The sequence below is a fragment of the Acomys minous genome (assembly GCF_964271855.1).
Source record: "Acomys minous genome assembly, chromosome: 6".
Taxonomy (NCBI): Eukaryota; Metazoa; Chordata; class Mammalia; order Rodentia; family Muridae; genus Acomys; species Acomys minous.
The window spans coordinates 82,230,366-82,251,295 of NC_140487.1; the positions used below are offsets into that span (position 1 = coordinate 82,230,366).

At 44.6% G+C, this 20,930-nt stretch overlaps 1 protein-coding gene across 11 annotated transcripts in view; it reads left to right on the forward strand.

Annotated features, from left to right (window-relative positions):
* Positions 1–2,957: 2,957 nt before the first annotated feature.
* Positions 2,958–20,930, forward strand: part of SGIP1 (SH3GL interacting endocytic adaptor 1) — a 186,488-nt gene continuing 168,515 nt past the window's right edge. For 9 of the 11 annotated variants that reach the window (XM_084786181.1, XM_084786184.1, XM_084786185.1 and 6 more), the window contains exon 1: positions 2,958–3,328. In XM_084786181.1, coding sequence (XP_084642307.1) covers positions 3,319–3,328 — 10 coding nt within the window. In that variant the 5' untranslated portion in view covers positions 2,958–3,318. The remainder of the gene's footprint in view (positions 3,329–20,930) is intronic. The other 2 variants (XM_084786182.1, XM_084786183.1) reach the window with 1 other exon arrangement.

The window sequence follows — 20,930 nt, forward strand, 5'->3', positions numbered from 1 at the left end:
TCAGTCTGTGTGTGTCTCTGTGTCTGCCTTTCTCACACACGTATTTCTTGAGGTGGCAGATATATGAACGCCCTTGATCTAATCACTATACCTGCTATATCACAATGCTTATATGTACATTAAAATTTTGAAAATATATTAAGAACAAGAACCTTCTAGCTCACATTCTGTCTCGCTAGGAGACTTGTTGTAATCCTGAAGCCAAACTGGTGAGAGTGTGCATGCAGTAAATGTGGGGCGTCTTCTCTGTTACACTAGAGCCGGGGCTGGGAGCAGAGGCAAGCCACTCTCTCCTCGCGTCATCTGCAGCACGGTCCATCTCCTGCATTTCCCACTCCCACTTCCTTCCGCAGTTTACTTCTCCATTGTATAACGTTCCCCTCAAGTTCATCCCTCCCCCTCATGAACTATCCTAAAATCCCATCACTCTGGGATCTCTCCAATCAATCTTGCTTGGCTCTACTCTCTCTTCAGCAGCCTCTCAGGCATCTCCAGCTGGTCCTCTGCCTCATCGAGTCTCTCCCCACTGTTCCCAGCATGCGTGGCTCTCTGTGCCTTCTGGGTGGCATGTGCCAGCCCTTCTGTGTCCAGGATACTACTTCTGCAAGGCTAGCACGGAGGACTTAACAAAGCTCTAGACACAACTCGAAGTGACTTTCTGGCAGAGTGTGTCAGCACGTGGCTGAGTGCATGGTAAGGCACTGCCACAGACTCGCTGTTATTACTCTTTATAGCAGCATTTCTCAGGCTTCCCAATGCTGTGGCCCTTTAATACAGTTCCTCACATTTTTTTGTTATTACTTTATAACCGTGCTTTTGCTTCTGTTATGGATTATAATGTAAATATCTGTACTTTTCTGGTGGTCTTAGGTGACCCCTGTCATTTGACCCACAGATGGGTCATGACCCACAGTTTGAGAACCACTGGTTTTATAGGCTTGTGAACTTGGTGTTATTCTCCATTTTATAGGGGAAAAAAAACCCAAAACCTAGAGTTGCACGACTGGCCTAGGGTCTCAGGCCTCAGTGAAAAAGAGACATAATTCTATCTCATTCTGTATGACATCACTAGCCACCTTTGTTTTTCCTCTTCATTAAAATAATTTGCATATTCTCTCTCATACACACACACACACACACACACACACACACACACACGTCTGCGGTTTTTAGAGCAAATCAAGTTGTCCTTAAGACATGTTTTACTTTGTAATCTCTTCCTTTTAAAACTCTATTGCCTCGTAGACATAGGGAAAAGCCACAAGCAAGTGTATTTCTCAGGAGGTTTTAATTTTAAAATTCAGAAGACACTGGCATATGTATCCTTGAGGGAAAATAATGAGTTGTTGGGTTGTTTGTTTTTTTTTTTATTAAAAAATATTGTAAGTTGCTAAGGAATTGAGTTGCTTTTCGATTTTGACTAATTTGTTTCTTCCCTTGACCTCTTTAGTTGTGTAGTGTTTCACTGCCATCAGTATCACATATTCCACCCCACCCCAGGAAGAAAGGGCTGGACTGTGTCGAGATCTGGGTAATATTAAGTGATGGTGTTATAAATAATCAGCACCATTGTTAGAGACTCTGACCTGGCCTTCAATAAGGGGGTTTTAGCCCAGATTCTGCTATTCTTCCTCATTTTAAAGGGATCTTTCTCTAGCCTCGCATCTCCCTTCATCTTCCATCCCTCTCCTCTCAGAGGTTTCCTCAAATAGTTTCTATTTATTTACTTACTTATTTTCCCCACTTGGCTTTCTGGCCTGGTTAAAAACAGGATCGCAAGACAGGAGGCCTGACAGTCCCTTTGAAGGACTCTTAGGTCTCTTGAGAGTACTCAGGTGACAGACCCTCAACTCAACCAGACCTTGAGCCTGAACCTTTCCGGGGCGGGCGGATCCCGTCCCAGCAAATTGCCAAGGCCCGAGAGCTCCGCCCATTCCTCCAGTGCAACCTGGAAAGATTGCCTCCTCCTGAATATCCCTTAGGGTAAACCACTGGGCTCCCGGGCGACCCAAGATCTCAGGAGGCGAGTGGGGCAAAACATGCCAAGTAGCAGGGGCTGCAGTTGGCAGCTGTAGCCAAGGCTGAGAGAGAGGCTCCACACCTGGGGCGGCGGCGGCGGCGGCGGCGGCGGCCCAGCTTGGCAGGAGGACGCGTAGGCGGCGGGACCCGCGACCGGGGTCGCGGCTGCAGAGAGTGCGTGGGAGAAGGCGGCGCACGCCTGCCTGTGGTGGCCGAGGCTTAGGCTCCTGCCTTCAGCCCCTTCTCCCGCCTCTCGCCCCAGAAATGAGCTGGAGCATCGCCGGTTTGATTTCAGAACCCGGATCGGGTGGGTTCTTTTGTTTCTTTGTTTTAATGACAGTTCCCAGCCCTTGGGCATGTCATGCGCAATTAATTTCCTGCTTCCTTTCAAGGCAGCTGGGGTGAATTTTTTTTTTTTCTGCATCATCCTTTGGGGGATGGTTGTTTATGATGTGACGTCAGCGAATTGATTTTTCTCTCGTGAATGAGAGGGAGAGACACACAGAGACAGAGAGACATAGATGGGGAGACGGGGAGGGGAGGCGGGGGGGGGGGGGTCGGGAGGAGGAGATAGAGACAGGGAGACAGAGAGCGAGAGCCAGCTACAGATGACAGATGTGCACAGAGGCCTGGCTCTGACATTTGAAATGCCTATAGGTCAAAGTAAGGTTGGAATGTGTGTTGCCAAGACCTGAAATTTCTGAAAATTTTCTTTAAAAATAAATAAATAAAAGAGAGAAAAATGGAAAAAAATAACCACTGAGCACTTCACCTCCTGGGCTTCTTTCTCGCTGGTGTCCCCACTCACGGTGGCAGCTCAGACCTGGATCCGCAATAGGCTTGCTAGGACCACGAGGAGGGGCGGGGGAAGTGCGTCACCAGGTGGGGAAGGGGCTGTGTGTTTGGAGAGGAGCGGGAGGCGGTGGGGGTGGCGAGCAATGGGGACGGGAAATGGGTTCCGTGCGCTCTCCGGGGGTATTGTGTCAGGAGATGCAGGCTGGCTACCATGTGACGCGGTCCAGAGCTGAAGGGATTGGCCAAGGCAGCGCAGGCGGTGCAGCTCGCCGGCTTGCTGTTCCTCTGCCTTTCTCTCTCAGCATCTTCCTGGGAGCCTGTAGGTGAAGCGGCACCAGCAGCATCCATGGCCTGTCGTTTGGGTTAACACTCATCTCCTTTGGCTTGGCAGCAAGCAGAACAGACCTCAGCAGCTGCGTTGCAAGGACTTAGCTGAGACCTGGAAGCGTACCCTCCTGTGTTTTTTCTGACTCCTTGGAAATTAAGGAATGCAATTCTGCCACCATGATGGAAGGTAGGATTCCCTCTGCTGTGGTTGGCTGGCTCGGGGCAAGATTTGGGTAGACCAGTATGGAAGAATGCGTGCAGCCGGTGTCTGGGTGTCTGTCTAGAACCTGGCTGCCAGGATTTTTGCAAGCAGATACTGCAGCTTGCTTGCAACCGGCCAGGGCTTAGGCTAATGGAACCAACCACAGGGTTTCTGCCTAAGCTCAGAACCTCCACAGCTCCCAGCTCCGTGGAAAGAGAAAAGCCTAAGTGTTTGCAGAAAGCTGAGACAGCTAAGAAGAAGCTCACAGAACAAACAAGTTGGGGGAGAAGATAAGGTTTTGGTTTGGTTTGGGTTTTTTGGTAGGTTCGTGAAAGCACCTTAGTTAAATCTTTGCAATGGAAAGATATTTTCAGAAATTGACATTAGACGGAAGAGGTCATAGATAGAGTTATATCTACACTGTCGTTTTCAGTGGACAGTTTACATATCTTAAAAGATATTTTGATCTCTGGGGTTTGCATTTTAATATTGGAGTGAGGGGTGCAACAAATTTGGTTCATAAACTGGAGTTTTATGGGGACTGTCATTGCAGCAGAAAGAAAGATCTTGGCTCCTTAATCAGGATCATACCAGTTTAGAAAGGAAATGGCTCTTAGTTAGCCATCAAATGATTAGTTGCTGATCATCTTATTGCATTTACTATTAAGTGTGATGAGGGACTTCCCCCGGGAAATGCTATTTAAACTACATATTATTCTCCTAACTTGCCCTTTCCAGCCTAAGGGAGTGTGACAGCCTACATGGCCTCAGAAAAGCAACAAATTGGTAAGGGGAGAAGCAGGCAGCCCAGTGCTGGCTTTGATTTTCTGTTTTCACATTACAGGATGGTGCAAAACTCCTGGCCTTTCCTAAGATGACAGGCAGAAATTTTGTACTCAGGTTAGATTTTATAATGGAGAATCATAGTGCATAATGGGTCTCAAAGCAGCCATGGAAATGGCAGAGAGGCCGCCTTTTAAGCCAAGGTCTTCTCTACCAGTTGTCGATGGTCAGTGGACCTTAGAAATTTACCAAACTAGAATAAAAGGAAGATGGTTTCAACCAAACCTGCAGTGTAGCCTGTACTCGTTTGGCAGGAATGAAAATTTCTCTCTCTCTCTCTCTCTCTCTCTCTCTCTCTCTCTCTCTCTCTCTCTCTTTCTCTCTCTCTGTCTGTCTCTCTCTGTCATGTCAAACATCATTACTGTAATATTTGAGGGAGAGAAAAAAATCTGGGATAGAGGCTTACAGATTTGGGGAAATAGGCTTAAAATGAGCAGGGTATCATTTTGTTTAGAGCCTGGTCTTGTGTTCAGAGAGCTAAGTAAGATTGTTAAGACTCTAAGATTAAATTAGTTTTAGTTAATCCCAAATGAATTTAATCTTTGAATAACAAGGCAAGACAAACAGAAAGTATAACTTACGCTCTTTTCGATACAAAGCCCATATGACTTACCCTCATCAGAAAAAAAAATCATCTATAGAAGTGTACTGTATTTTCAGCTAAATTTTCCACAGAAATTGTTTAAAAATGTCTCTGCATATACTCCAATTCAGCTCTAACCTTTCATTGGAAATGTGAGGGCCTTTCCTTTTGCTTCTGGACTTAAACAGTCCCGTGAGTTCTCTGGAGGTGGAAGTGCTTCTTGATGCTCATTAGCGGTTCTCCTGGTAATCAGGACTGTCCTGCCATCCAGAATGTCAGCTCAGAGCCCTGAGATAAGCTTGTCTGAGCCTCGGAAGCTGAAATGGGCACTCTAACAAAGACTGGTGTTGAGCTGAAGTAGCGAGGTGGCTAGCTTGCCCAATTTATCTAATGGGGGATGCTCCCTTCGCACCGGTAGGGATCCGAGGTGACACTATGGGTACACTTGTCTCTAACGAACCTTTGCAGTGATGATTTACATAGGTGTGCCACTTACATAGGTGTGCCCCCCCACCCCCTGCTTTCAAGTTCCATGGGAAACTCCTGTTTTTTTAACTTGTGATTCCTATGTAAGTGGTTTCCTATTAATTGTTCGGTGACCTTGGGAAAAACAGGTAAGAGCCTCAGCCAGAACTCTATTTGCCTATTAGTGACCTTCCAACTAAATTGCCAGGGTTTTTGTTTGCTTTCGTTTTGGCAATGTCTGGGCCTATTTTCTGATAGTACATTCCAGCATTCCTGCTCTAAGTTGCCCTTATTCTGAAGATGTGATACAGCAGTTATGTCCACTGAACTCACCCCCTAGAGAATGCCAGGCTGTTGCGGGTACCACAGTAACCTTGGGAAGGTGAGAAAACCCCAAAAGTGCCCAAAATGCTGCCACGGCAGCTCACTGCTGAAATACCAGTGTGTGCTGTGAAACTGCACCAGTAAGCACCTGCACAGTTAGCCTGTCCTCAGCCAGTTCCTGTATGCCACATACACACGATCACACATGCATGTGCAGTCATGCACATAAACACAGTTCTAGAGAGGTTGTAGTTCATGCTTCTGTGTGCACATGCATCATGCATGCACGCTGTTCTATCGCTGTGGTGTTTCTGTCTGCTGCTTTGAGAAAGCACGGCGGTACAACTTTTCTATCCCTCATCTACTTTGTGGGAGTAAAATGCATATTTAGCTGAATGGCTCATGGTTCAGATTCAGGTCTCGTTTGTATGGAACAGGGTATAGGTTTCACTCAACCACCATCATTTGGAAGGCCTGGTCTTAGATGAGGAATGGTACCACCTCCGTCTTGTTCCAATACTGTAAGAGGCACCGTCCAGAGATGGCCAGCCATGTGTGGCCCCATAGCTTTACTTCAGTTGCTCTTGTGAATGCAGTATCTCTTAAGAGACTTGGTTGCTGATTCCTGAATTCTTTATTTTTTGACAGTGGTTGGTACTGAGTTGGTTCTTTTTCTGAGAAGAGCTACATGATGCTATTCAGATGTAGTGTGGAAGTGAAGGTGGCAAGCAACGGCAAATATTGCCATGGGGCTGCGCATTGGTGATGCTAAGACGTGGTCGGTGCGCTTAAGGCAGGGGGTCAAGGGCTATTCTTGGATAGATTATTAGTATTGACAATCTTACATGGTATCCCCTAAGATAACAGAATGTAAGCTAGGGTTTTTTTTAAGACTCTATCCCCCCTGTGAGGCTGACTGGTAAGTGTGTTAATTGTCCCATGCAGAACCACTTGGTGCACTGTCTCTTTTCTTTTAATTTAGTTTCTTCAAGACAGGGTTTTTCTGTGTAGCCTTGGCTGTCCTGGACTTGCTTTGTAGATCAGGCTGGCCTTGAACTCACAGTGATCCCCCTGCCTCTTCTCCCATGCAGAACCACTTGGTTCTCTGTGTTTGGAATCCCATCCTCAGGCTCTTAGGTGCTGTATTCAAAATATCAGTTTCAGCCCAGCATGGTGCTACACACCTTTAATCCCAGTGCTCAGGAGGCAGAGGCAGGCAGATTTCTGTGAGTTCGAGTCCAGCCTAGTCTACAAAACGAGTCCAGGACATCCAAGGCTACACAGAGAAACCCTGTCTCGAAAAACAACCCCCCCCCCCCCGCAAACAAAACAGTTTCCTGGTGCCAATGATTTCATCATAGTATAATGGTTTTGGAATGGAAAAAGAGCATTTTTAAGGATTTAATTGTAACTCAAGGTGACTAATAAATTTTACTTTATTTGCCCTTACAAGAATGTCTGCATCAGTGCATTTGGGATATACTAATTTCATAATACTTTTTCCAAAATTAAAAAATTAAAAATAATACATTGTGGCAGGAAAAATGAAATAAAATTAGGGAGTAAGGGGAAAATGGGAAGGAGGAGGAATGGGAGGATACAAGGGATGGGATAACCATTGAGACGTAATAGGAATAAATTAATTAAAAATTTTAGAAAATTCATGATTTTTAGCCTCTAAGAACTTTTTTCTTTTTGACTTTGTATCAGAGCAGGCAAATTAGCCACACCAAAAAACAAGCGTTTGTTTCCATAGCTGCATGTTCTATTTCTCTTTCTTTAAACTATGACTCTTAGAATATCCCTTATTAGTGCTTTTTATGCCTCCAAATGATGGCTTAGATGACTTTGTCCAATTTGAGATTAACTGAACATCTGTTGTTGCAATAAACCTGTGAACTCTAGAAATGGAATTTTCTCTTTGGAAAATTCTTTGATGTGATTTTAAAAAAAGAAGGAACAAAGCATTTTGAACAGGCGTGCTCATTTTATAGCTAGCTCGGGGGCTTTGGAGAGACAGTTGCAGCCGCTACTGAATCCCTTCCCTGAAATGGTGAAGTTACTTTAATAAATCAAAGTGTGCACCTGAGACTCGGATACGCACTCCATCATTTACGTAATTTCTCTCCATCTTCAAGTGCGAGTTGGGAAGAGACTATTTAGATGCTTTAGGTCTCATCCAGTTCAAGTCTCTGGAAAGAGTGTGTGGTCATACTCTGGTCCATCAGAGAGGGCTAACCTAACTTTAGACTGAATACTAATTATATGCCATGAGCCCAGCAGCTATCCACTCGTATAACAGAAGAGAATGATGGCATCAAATGTGTTTTTAATTTCAAGTATTGCTTTTGCATATTGCTGTTAGTCTTCCCACATGGCTTATCGAAGTCAATTATTAACAACAAAAACTTAATTAGAAGAAAACGAGGAGCCAGAGACAAATTTTGAAGGCATCTCCAGAAATTAGTCTACATAAGAAGCTTTACAGACTTGTGATAATACTGTATTTTTCACTCCTGTTCACTCCTGTTTTAATTTTCAGGTCCATTCTTGTGGCTTACCTTGTCTCAATTCCATTTTCAGTTTCGTTCTTGTGGCTCACCTTTTCTTAATTCCATATATCATAGGAACCATCATCCAATGATAAAGCCATTCACATAGACTCAACAATGGAATGAAAGATGGAAAAGGTTTTACTTAAATGACTAGAAAGGAGTTGGAGAAAAGATTTAAGGGGTTGTGGTGCATTTTAGCTTATGTGTCTTAGGAGCCAAAGGAGACATTAGCTTTATGAGGTGGCGATCATAGAGAGAAAGGGACAGGAAGCATGCTGAGGGCAGGACCCCTGGGAGAAAACAGGTGTGGACAGAGGTATTGGACTAGCCTGTCTGTGCACTGGCCATGCATACTGCAGTGGGTGCAGCCTAGCTCACTCACCAATGGGACATCTGTGGGAGAAGTACTATAGACAGAGGAGGGATGAGGCCCCATTCTTGGGCTCTGAATATCAGTTCACTGTCACTATAGGATATTAGAGAGACACGGAGCATCTATATTAAACCACCTTATGTCATGCTACTTTCTTGTTTAAATCTTCCTGCCATTTCCATTTCTATTTCAGTCTACATGGGCTGCAAGCTCTGGCCTCCTATCTTCTTTAGGCTCATCTGATGCTTCACTAACACGGATAATCATACTACATGCCTCCCAGTATTTAGGATTAGGATTTTTCCCTCCATCCAAGCTCTTGCTTTGAGAAAAAAAATCATTCTTTGTAGTTTGTACAATCACTAGTTATCTAATGATTTCTGTAAAACCGCCACTCCACAACCGGTTTTCCATCTTGTTCTTGCTACCCCCAAATCCCAAGCACACACCTTGGGCCACTGAGTCCTCAGAGCAGAAAGGCTTGGAGGTAAGCGCTTTAAAGACAGACATCTGGTCGACCACGTTCACTTCTGTAGCCTTCTTACTTAATAGAGGCCTAGTATATTTATTCACTGAATGAGTGAGCGAAACTAGATGTAAATTAATAGCTATGATAACTACACACTGGGCATGGTACATATAAAAATAAATTTCCAAACATATGTTCTCATGACACAATTAGGAAATAAGACAGTGTGCTATGAAGTGCTAAAAAAAATAATTCATCTGAGAATATGCACTTGAGGTTGAATTATTTTGGTGGCTCACTCAAAGAAAATGAATTCATAATGGAGACAAATTGTGCTACACCTATCCAAATAAATTCTGTCAGTTTTATGAACACACTGGGTACCTCCATGATATTTCTGCCTTTTCTTCTGTATTTCCCCCGTTCTTTCACCCCACCATTTCATCCTGTGTTCCTTTTCAGATCAAGGCTGAGTATGATGGATTCAAAAGCTAAAGAGTTTGAATTAGAAACTAATTTAAAATAAATAGGTGAATACTGGTGAGTGTATAGTTGAGCAGTGTGTCTGTGTGTGCAATGTTGGCATCATAGAATGTGAGGTTTGTCAGGTGCCAAATTATTTCTGAGTGGAGAATGTGTCAATCTCAGGAGTTCAGTGTGTTCACTAAACTCTTTTACTTTGGGCATTTGCATATAAAGAGTATGGATCCAGAAGCAAGACTTGAGTGTGAGTCTAAGTGCTGCTTGGCTAGATGCCTCGAGGGAGTTACTTGACATTCCAGGCTGTGTTTCCTCATGACAAAATAAGTTGACTGATCTGTCCTGTCTCTAGAACTCCCAGCTCTGAGAACCCTTGGCCTCTGCTGAATGGTTGGATTCTCCCACATTTTCTTCCTGCAAGGCTAAACTTGGGGGCTAGACTTCTTTCCCCAACCTCAAAACATACGCCTGGCACAAAATGAACTGAAATGCATTGCGTTCTCCTTTCTTGCTTAACACTCTTCTGTGGTTCTATACACATGCCATAGATTAGCTTTGCATCTTACAGAAGCATCTACGTCCCCGCCACCTATAAAACCTAGTATAGAACTATTTCTTTACCTATTAAAAAGGATGTGTTGGACCATTAAAAATACAGAGAATAGCTGGGTGTGGTGGCACACGTCTCTAATGCTAGCCCTTGGGGAGGCAGAGGCAGACGATCCCTGTGAATTTGAGGCCAACCTGGTCTAAAAAGTGAGTCCAGAACAGCCAAGGCTACATAGAAAAACTCTCTCTTGAAGAACCAAAAACCAAACAAACAGCAGACAAAAAAAAAAAACAAAAAACAAAAAAAAACAACCAGAGAATAAGTGTCTGGAGGATAAAGCCATAAATGAGACATCAATAATGATCTTCTTGATCTCCTTGAAGATCAAGGAACTTCACAGAAGAGGAAGCAAAAAGGTTGTAAGAACCAGAGGTTAAAGAGTACCAGAGCAAAACTATGTCTTCCTTACATGACAAAACAAATACACTGATGGACTCACAACAGCTGTGCTTGCCTGTGGTGGTGGCTTGAATAAGAATTGCCTTTATAGGCTCATATATTTGAATGCTTAGTCATCAGGGAATCTGAATGGATTAGAAAGATTAGAAAGTGTGTCTTTGTTAGAGGAAATGTGGTCCTGGAGAAAGGGTGTCATTGGGAGTGGGCTTCGGGGTTTCAAAAGCCCATACCAGGTCCAGTCTCCCTCTTGCCGCCTGTGGATCAGGATGTAGCTCTCAGCTACTGACCTCGATCCTCGAGTGCTGCATTTGTCCCCTGTCATAGTGATAACGGACTGACCCTCTGAAACTGTAAGCCCCCAAGTAAATGTTTTATTTTGTAAGAGTTGCAGTGCTCATGGTGTCTCTTCACAGCGATCAAACACTAACTGAGACGACCCGTATAAGGCCTGCACGAAATCAAGCCAGGCAACATTCTGTATCTATGACAGTTGGATCTTAGAAGGCTGGGATTATCAGGCCAACACAATGAAAGCCTGATGATGGTGCCTCTTGGATGTATTCTTCCCACACTTTTAAGTAGATGGATGTATGTCATAGCCTTGTCTTAGTTCATCGTGCCAAATCCGCAGAGTTGAACTAAGCTTGAACACATCCAACAATGAGGTGTTATACCTATGATAAGGCTCATTCAGAACCGGCAACACTTCTCAAGGGATGAGCCTTCAGCTGTGTCTCAAAGGCCTTTACGGAAGAGGGAAGGGGCAGAGGAGCCACTACCCATGTCTGAGAAGCTGTTGACAGCTGATAATTGCTAGGGGGAGGGGAGTTGCTTTTCTTTAGCGGTATAATCTCTGGTAGGTCGACCATGCTCCAGTAAGTGGCCTCATATCTGTGTGTATATGAACAACATGATTTTGAACTCATTGAGTTATTAAAAACGTTCTTGGTTTTGTTTAAGAGGATATGATGCTGTGAGGGGGTGGACAATTTCAGAATGGGTGTGAAATGAGGAAGGAAAGGAGTGCTGAGTATATATGATCAACACACGTTGTCTGCATGTGTTAATTTTTCAAGAATTAATGAAAATATATATTTGAAGCAATTAATAAAAATGAGCATATGGTTAAAAACTATGTATTGGATGCATACACATTTTGCTAGACAACTTGTTCAAGGTGCTGTTCATTCATTGGCGAATGATACAACCCAAAATTTGTCCAGATAGATTTGGAGCTTTTCCTTTCATCTCAGGTATTACATTCACACTAAAAATGACAGGAAAAGGAAGCCAGATGCAGTCACTGTCTTTAGAAACCTGCGAGTCTGGCATGGCGCCTAGTGAGGTACTACCTTCTCACACACACTGCAATCCCACAGCCTCTCTGTGTGGGAGAAAGGATAAGTATTGCCATCCTGATTTCCAACAGGAAGAAACTGGGGCTCTGTGAGATGACATGATGCGCTAAGAAGACCAATTCAGAGCATCCCTGGCTAGGCTTTGACTCTCAGTCAAGAGCCCTTACTGTATCTAATGGTGTGACTGGGAATCTGGGTCTCCGACATGTGAGGAGCAGGCTGTCAAGACACGGTGTGGGTGTGGCATTTCCTCACAACTCAGAAAGTTGGCTTCATCACCTCGCTCTGATCCTTAGGATTAGCCATCAGCGTGAAGAAGGCCACCACTTCAGCAGTGTGCTTTGCTCCATTCAGCAGCACTCATTGCCTTTCCTGAATTTTATGGTGACAAAGGTCACAGGTTGGTGTCATTCTTCCCAGGGACTCTAAACTTTCACAGCTTACATTCTACAAAACATTTCGTATAAAACCTGCTTCTCACCATGAACAAAAGCCCCTTTCTCTCTTAGAGGAACAGCTCAGCTTTCACTGGCATCTTGTGAAAGCTTGGGCCTTTATCCTGAACATATGATAGTGCACACCATCATTTGAAGGTTAACTAAACTGGTCCAGCCCTTGTTTTATAGTTGAGGAAGCCAACGCCAAATGCAGCAACTTATCCAAGGGTCTTTCTTCTCTCCGGAAGATAAATGAAAGTCCATTTTAGTCATGATTCCAAAACCGTGGCTAGACAAAGACTGGGAACCCATGGTGTCTTTCACGTTCAAAGGTGCTGAGGATGGTTGGGTGACTGCCAAAAGACATACAAATGAATGTGTCCCCAGGGTCATCGTTCTACTGAGTGCACTTACAATGTGACCATTTATAGCGGTCTGTGAGCTCAGGCACCTGCTGTCAGCGAGTGTGAAGAGGACAGGCCTCGAAGCCCCCACCAGCTGTGTGACCTTGAGTGAGTGCTGAAACTGCCCGGCCTCAGCTTCCCCGTGTGTGAGACAGGAACAGAGCTGGCTTCCACCTCCCCACAATGAGATAATGAAGATGAAAACATCTGAACTACACTGGGACACAATCACTATTTTCACAGGGCTCTCTCTGCTGGAATGCTTACCCTTCCATTTTCAGAGGCTTAACCTTGCTTCTTGCCACTGTTCCTATCATGCAGAGGGTTGCTGCACCCCCTCTGCAGACAGCCCTTGCACCCTTCTTTCTTCCCTATACTCACTTTTAATTTATTAGCATCTTCTATCATCCTTTATTCTCCACATCCACACTATGCGCCGCTCCTTTTTTGACTATGGCCGGCATCGTTAATCAATCTCAGCCGTCATTCACCCTCTGGCTTCAGCAACTATCTTGACATATTAGGGCCCTTGTGTGAGTTGGCGGGAGCTGGTACATAGCTTATCACTTTGTGTAGTTCCCCGAGCTCCCCCCCGGCCCCACCCCCCACCCTGCGACGGACAGTTTCCTGGAGTAAAAATAGAGTGAACAAAACCAGAATGTGGGTGGTCTAGCTAGCTGTGCATTCCCACATCACAAATGCTCTCAGTGAGTAACTGAAAAGGAGACAAAAAGTGGTCCACAGCACTAACTACGCAATGGTGGCAAGAAATGGTCTAATCCTTGGAGCAGGGAAAGCACTTGCGTTTGTGTGGTGACCGTAACCTTCAAGCATCTCTTACATTCTCATAATCCTAATGTGGATGGTGGGGGCACATACCAGGTAACTCGTGTTAGTGTTTGGATTCATTCCTGACTTCTCACTTCATCCTATCATCGATAAAGTCTCAGAGCTGTCAGTCTCTCTTCCCACTATGGCATCCGATCAGACTTAGCCGTGTCACGTCCAATGTGTTACATCATCATGGCCAACAGACATCAGACTCTTCACCTGCCTTTTATCAGTTTCTTTGCTTGTGAGATAAAATGTGCTGTGCAAGAACATTTGCTCAACCATGTTCCTAGCAGCCTTATTCATAATAGCCAGAACCTGGAAACAGCCTAAATGTCCCTCAGTAGAAGAATGGATAAAGAAACTGTGGTACATATACACTATGGAATACTACTCAGCTATTAAAAACAAGGAATTCCTGACATTTGTGGACAAATGGATTGAACTAGAAATGATCATAATGAGTGAGTTAACCCAGAAGCAGAAAGACTCAAATGGTAGATACTCATATCTGGACACTAGCCCAAGGGGCATGTCCCATGAAAATATTCACTTACCAGGAAAGTGGGTCAGAGGGGAGGACATCCTATTGGGTCTCTAGGTGAGAGAAGCATGGGAGAATGGGGGAATAAAAGGATTGAGAGGGTCCTAGGAACCTATAAGAAGAACATTAAAATGGGCAGATCTGGGCCCAGGTGTCCGGTACAAATTATGGCACCAGCCAAGGACAATACATGCAGTAAACTTCAAACCCCTACCTAAATCTAGCCAATGGACAAGTCATTCTCTACAGTTGAGTGGAGAATGAAGACTGACTTTCACAAACTCTGGTGCCCCATATTTGACTATGTCTCCTGGATGGGGAGGCCTGGTGGCACTCAGGGGAAGGATAGCAGGCTACCAAGAAGAGACTTGATACCCTATGAGCATATACAGGGGGAGGAGGTCCCCCTGAGTCACAGTCTTAAGGGAGGGGAGTAAGGGGGAAATGAGGGGGAGGGAGGAATGGGAGGATACAAGGGATGGGATAACAATTGAGATGTAATATGAATAAATTAATAAAATATATTTTAAAAATGTGCTGTGCAAGACTTCCCCACACAGCCTGTCTTTCGCCCTCACTGCTCTGTCTCAGCACCCCAGAACCCCTTATTACTTTCCTTCCTTTACATACACCGTTCTTCCCTTCCCTTTTGAGTAAAAGTCTGAGTTGGTGCTGATCACTCAAGGTCCTACAAAAGCACCCTCTTTAAGTGCCAGAGTTCCCTTCTCCTTGCTCATGGGAAGATTTTATTTTTCAGCTACCACAGCCACATAGCATGCTGGAGACAGCTGACTTCAGCCACGATGACCTCGCTTAAACCTCCAGTCGGTGACCTTGGGAAGAGAACAGATCTATTTCCTCATTAGGAAAAGGAAACTTGTGGTTGTGGTCATTTCACATGGAAAGTTGTAAGAATTCAGTCAAAAAGTATACAGAGAACATAGGCTCTCAGCCTGTAGGTCTTGACCTGTTGAGGGTCACATGTCATATCAAGTATTTGCATTACAACTCATAGCAGGAGCGAAATCACAGTTATAATTTTATGGATGGGGGTCACTGCACATGAGGGACTGCATTAAACAGTCACAGCATTAGGAAGGCTGAGGACCACATACTTAGAGAAACAAGACCAAACCACTTGAAGGGAGGAGGGAGCGGGGAATGGAAGGACAGAGGGTGGGGCGTTGGCTTCAGGAATTAGCTCATATGGCTTCTGAGGATTGGCACGACCATTCTGAGTCAGGCCGGGTCAGTGCTTCTGCAGCCTCAGTGCCCAGTGTCAAAGTCCAGCAAGTCTTATATATCCTCCTCTGTGGTCACAGGGCCGTCTTCCCTATCAGTTCTCTTCCTCATATAAAAACTAAAGACTATGCCTTGTCTGAAACCTGCCTCGCTTATTTTGATTGTCTCAGTGAGGGGCACATGTCAGCTCAGGTAGCATCCTGTGACTCAGTGAGCGCTGAGAGGGGACTACAGGCCTTAGCGGAGGCAGCACATAAACATGTAGTTCTTCTCAGAATCCCAGGACTTAAACTCCGCAAGGCATTTAGAAGACTCCTGGGTCCATAGTAAAGGTTCGGTACGTGTGACTGCCGGGCCTTCAGGGACTCCTGTGTGATTTCAAGATGTCAAGGCAGTGCCCTGGATTGTATCCTCTCTGTACTCCTAAATGTCGTGTGCCACGGAGCAACCTTCAGGCCAAGAGCCACACGGTAGTCCTGGCAGCACCCTGGCCTGTCTCACCCATGTCTGCCCAATGCTTTAAAATTTTTCCCCTCTGGTTTTAAGTAACAAAGTTCCACTGCTTGAAAATTTGAACAAAGGCAATATTGAAATCACCAAAAAGTCACTGGTATGAAATACTAGCCATAGCTACAACTTACTGGGTGTAGGATCTGGTCTCTGGAGACAGACGATTTGAAATTCCTTAACTCCTAATGACTGTATTAGCAAAGTGGTAAAGAAATACCTACTGCATAAACATGTGAGGAAAATTAAATGAGATGCTAACTAATCTGCATGCAGCACAGAACCTAAGACACTAAGTACATGCTCAATAAAGTGTAGCTCTTAATTGCTTCCTGGTCAAAATATATTTTTATGTCAAATGATAAATATATATGTATATGCATACCTGTGCATACATACATATATATGTGTGTGCACACATGATCTTTCTCTATTAATCTGATTATCACCACTATTCTAAGCAATTTCTACTTTGTTTTAAAAAATGGATTCTAAGAATGACTTCTTGAGTTCAAATCCTCACATCTCTACATTTAGGTGAACTTTTTCAAGTTATTTAACCTCCCTATGGTCTTGGTTTCTTCTTCTACAGAAAATAGTCTTTACTTGAGAAAGTTATAAGGATTGGATTATTCAATATGTATTATTCATTATGTATTAGTAGTAGTAGTAGTAGTAGTAGTATTTTCTACACACAATCTTGAGATAGTTTCCAAAATATTGTTCTTATTGGCTGCATAATATCCCATTGATTGATAAGTTATGTCATAGTTTCTCTGCCATGAGGATCTCTAGATGGCTATGAGGAGCTTAATTTGTGATTGAGCTAAAATGTTTCATGTCAGTAAGTCGTGTATTGCAACATGAGTTGTTGGGTCTTGTCCGGCGAGTCGCCATGGTGAAGGGCTGTGAGTCCTGCACTGTGTTCTGCTCCTGGCTATGCCCAGTGGGTCAAGAGAAGCCACTTGCTATGGAAAGAGAAAGTAAGCTGTAGAAATAGAGCTTTGGTTAAATTAAGAGATACTGTCTCCTAGCACTGCTGTTCATTAGTTACAGCATAAGGCTGTGTTTACTAGGTGGGCAGGAGGAGGTTTGACGCTCCCTCTGCTGGCTGTGCATTTGGGGCACATGGCTACTTCTCTGTTCTGTGATTGATATTTTTAGCATCCCTAATTTTGTAACCTGGTCATAGAGAGCAAAGTGCAAAATATATGGGAAGTATTTTGGAATGTATGAAATTGTGTAGAGATAAAATATAGTCCTGGGGATGTTAGTTTCTGCTGTCTCTTGGAAGTTTTGTTTTCCATTCAAGGGTCAGGTTTGGTTTTAATTACTCTGAAGATGTAACTAATTTTAAGGTCTCTGATGAGCCCTCATTACCGTCACCCTCTCCCCCCATCCCCTTCCCCTAGGATCTACCAAAAAAAATCTTCATTTTTGGATACCAGGAGGTATGTACCTTCCTATTGTGTTGAATTATTTATTATATTGAAGGAAGCTATATATAACTTTGTTAAGCAGGATAAAAATATGGTTACTAATAATGACTGTATGGTGAGACAGTTTCAAATACAGCTGAAAGTGTGCTCAAATAAAATGTACCTTGGCCTGGTTACAAAGCCATACATAGCTCTGAGCCCAACGTCAGATTACAGGTAGAGAGGATTTAGGTCTGATCTACTCAACTCAAAATGCCAGATCCAATTATTCAAACTAGATTTTTTTTCCTCCCCAACTCTTCTCTTGCCGGCTCCTTCGTGGTGACACAATTCGACTTGGCTCACTGAAGAAGGGAGCTCAAGGGTGCTGGTGAGATAGTTTAGTCGGGAAAGTGCTCACCGCCTAAACATGAGGACCAGGGTTCCATCCCCAGGACCCAGGAGAGAGGCTGCGCTTGTAGTCCCAGTCCCAGAGTTAGCATGCAAGTCACTAGGGCGCCAGCCTAAGGGAAGTACTGCACCAGGGCAGCGAGAGCACCTGTTCTCATAAAACAGCGGAAATAGTACGTGATGGATTATACCCAAGGTTGACCTCCGGCCTCCACACACATGCACACATAGTGAAACCCACACACATGTGTGCCTGCTTACACGTGAGTCCATGTGTACAAACACATACAACATATATACACTGTTCACATTCTTCATCAGCTTCTGGCTTAGGTACGTTGCACATGTCTTGGTGACCATAGAATGCTGTGCTATAACCATAGGTCTAGAAGTGAGGTGCCCAGGACACACAGAGGGGGGACACAAGGTTAACAATAAGGGGACAGCTTAGCAAAACAAACAAATAAAAACATAAGTTTCAGGTGATGTTAAAATCAGTAAGAGCCAAACAGGGTCATGTATGTGCTGGGTAGTAGGGGTGCCGGGGGTGAAGAAGGACTCCCCAGCAGGTGTCCCGCAGCTGAGATGTCTCTAGGCCATGATCCATGGAGATCCAGGAAGAGGCTATCACAGGACTGCAAACAGCAGACATGAGGGACCTGGGACTTGGGAAAATCGATGAACAGAAAGGAAGCCAGGCAGGACACGGAGAGACAGGCTGGAAGATTGAGGTCAGGCCAGGCTTGGCGAGCAGTGGGGATGGATCTGGAATTTATTCTGAGGCAATGGAAAGCCACTGGCAGAACTTAAGGAGAAGGTCATGATCTCATTTGCATCTTTAAACAATTACTTTTGATGTAGGATGGACTTCAGATGGCATCCTGGCGTTCTCTCTCTCTCTCTTCTTTCTTTCTTTCTTGAGGGTTTGTCTTCCGTTTATGTTTGATAACAGATGCCCCCCATTTTATTTAATTAAATTTTATGATTATCTGAAGGAAAGCTGGAAGAAATTGGAAAGGACTATGGAAGCCATTCCCCACCCTCCCCTTGGCAACATTGATGACAAAGGCTGAAGGGCAAAGTGAAGATTTAGTTCAGGCAATGAATAAACTCTTTTTCTAGCCCAAATGTTTCTGGCATTTGGCATTTTCAGAGTCATGCTGACAGGTGAGAAAGAGATGAAAATAGCAGAGATTTAGTATGTCGTGTACTTTTCTCATGTGGTTGTTTTAAATGCCTTTGAAGCACTGCAGCCCTTTGATGGTCGTCTTGGTGGAGGATCAGTTAGATCATGAGGCTGGCTTCCACCACTGAGCCTCTGTCCCTTGAGCAGATCAGATAGAGAGAATCACCCAAGATTTCTTGCCATCAACAGATGCCGACCTCCCCATCTTCTACTTTTCTCCACAAGTACTTCTAACCAATCCTCTTGTCCTCTCTGGATGCCATTGGCTGAGATCACCACTGTACCCTTAGCTTCACTGTTCTGCACCTCCTGTCCCTCCCGCTGTGTGCTGACCCATGCTATCAAATACATTTGTATCCCACAGGAAATTGTACCAGACTCCCTGTAGGCCGGAGTTGTTCCTTTCCCAGCTCCCTTCTTCAATCACTTACATGGTATAGCAGCTAAAGGCACAGGCCTGGAAATTAGACAGATCTGGCTCTGTGACTTGCTGGCTATATGCCTCCAGGCAAGTCAAAAACCTGTTCATTGCCCACTCAACCCTACAAGCACACCCGCATGCACACACGCACACACGCATGCACGCACGCACGCACACACATGCGCACAGAGAGAGAGAGAGAGAGAGAGAGAGAGAGAGAGAGGGGGAGGGAGAGAGAGAGAAAGAAGAAGAAGAAGAAGAAGAAGAAGAAGAAGAAGAAGGAGAAGAAGAAGAAGAAGAAGAAGAGAGGAGAGAGAGATTCTTTACTTATCTTTTTAAACCTTTTTTATTCTTCTCTCATATATTACACCCCAACTGCAATTTCTCCTCTCCTTCCTCCCCCCAGTCTCCCTGTTTTGCCCTCTCCCCATCCCCCCACCCTTGCCTCCCCTCAGAAAAGAGCAAGCCTCCCGGGAACACCAACCAAACACAGCCTAACAAGCTACAATAAGAACAGGCACATATTGTCACATCGAGGCTGAATGAGGCAAGCCAGTAGGAAGAAAAGGGTTCCACAAACAGGCAGAAGAGTGAGAGACAGCCCCTGCTTCCACTTTTAGGAACCCCACAAAAACACTAACCATCACATATGTGCAGAGGACCTTTTACTTAGCTTTTTAATGCATTCCAGATTCACAAGATTGCCAGCAAGTGTCCACTAAGGTTCCAAACGCAGTAAGGTACTAGGTGTGCATGACAAACAAGCATAGTGAGGCACACCCCAGGGAGTTAACAGCTTCATGACACCAACAGATAAGTCCACTCTGTGAGGAAGAGCAGGGAAGGAAGTAGGGCAGAAGGTTCTCCAAGGCCTTCTGAACTTCAGGACCTAGCCTGGGCTGTTGGGAGTGAGATAGATTATTCAGTGTCATCGCATGGGCGGAGCTACACATGCCTCCTGTCTTGTTGCATTCAGTGGCTCATGGCTGCCGTGATCATCACTGCTGTGATCATAGCTACCGTTGCCCATGCTGTACAGCTCTCTCCCTATTCTAACTCAGGAAGGTTTTATGGAGCTTGCTACAAGGTACTGCCAAAACGTTTGCTTAGCAAACCCTTCATTGCTGGCTTAGCCCTACTCTGAACCTGAGCTTCTGACTCTGGCCACTTACATGGCTTCTGGCTTGGTGTCTGTGCAGGCTCTGGGGTTGCCCGCCCCACCCCCGTGCCACACAGAGCATTTTAGTTGCCAACCATGCCTTAATTTTCCATTAGAAAGCTCTTAATTTGATCACCTTTCCTTCTCAACATGTCATCAAAATCTCGGACAACTACCATGGACCTTTCAAGAAAGATTTCAGAAAAAAAAGGGGGTGTTTGCCCCTCAGGGAAAGCTTTTTAAGGAGATGCTTGCCGCAGCCACTCTGCGCCACAAGCACCTGCTCTGGCTGAGCTGGAGACCTGGAGTACGTGTCTTCTCATTCAGAGTGTTGTCCTTGGTCCCACTGTCCTAGAGATGTGGGCTATTAAGCAAAAGACGTCACAAATCCTCTGTCTAATGCCTCAAACACGGTTTTTGTTTTTTGTTTTTGTTTTTGTTTTTTTTGTGTGTGTGTTGATTATGTCCATGCATGGGGGGCCTTGAGTGTAGCTATGAGCCCCGCCCACCAAGGTTGCTCATGACTGCCATGGCTCTTCCTCTGTTTCTTTACATTTTCTCATTAGAT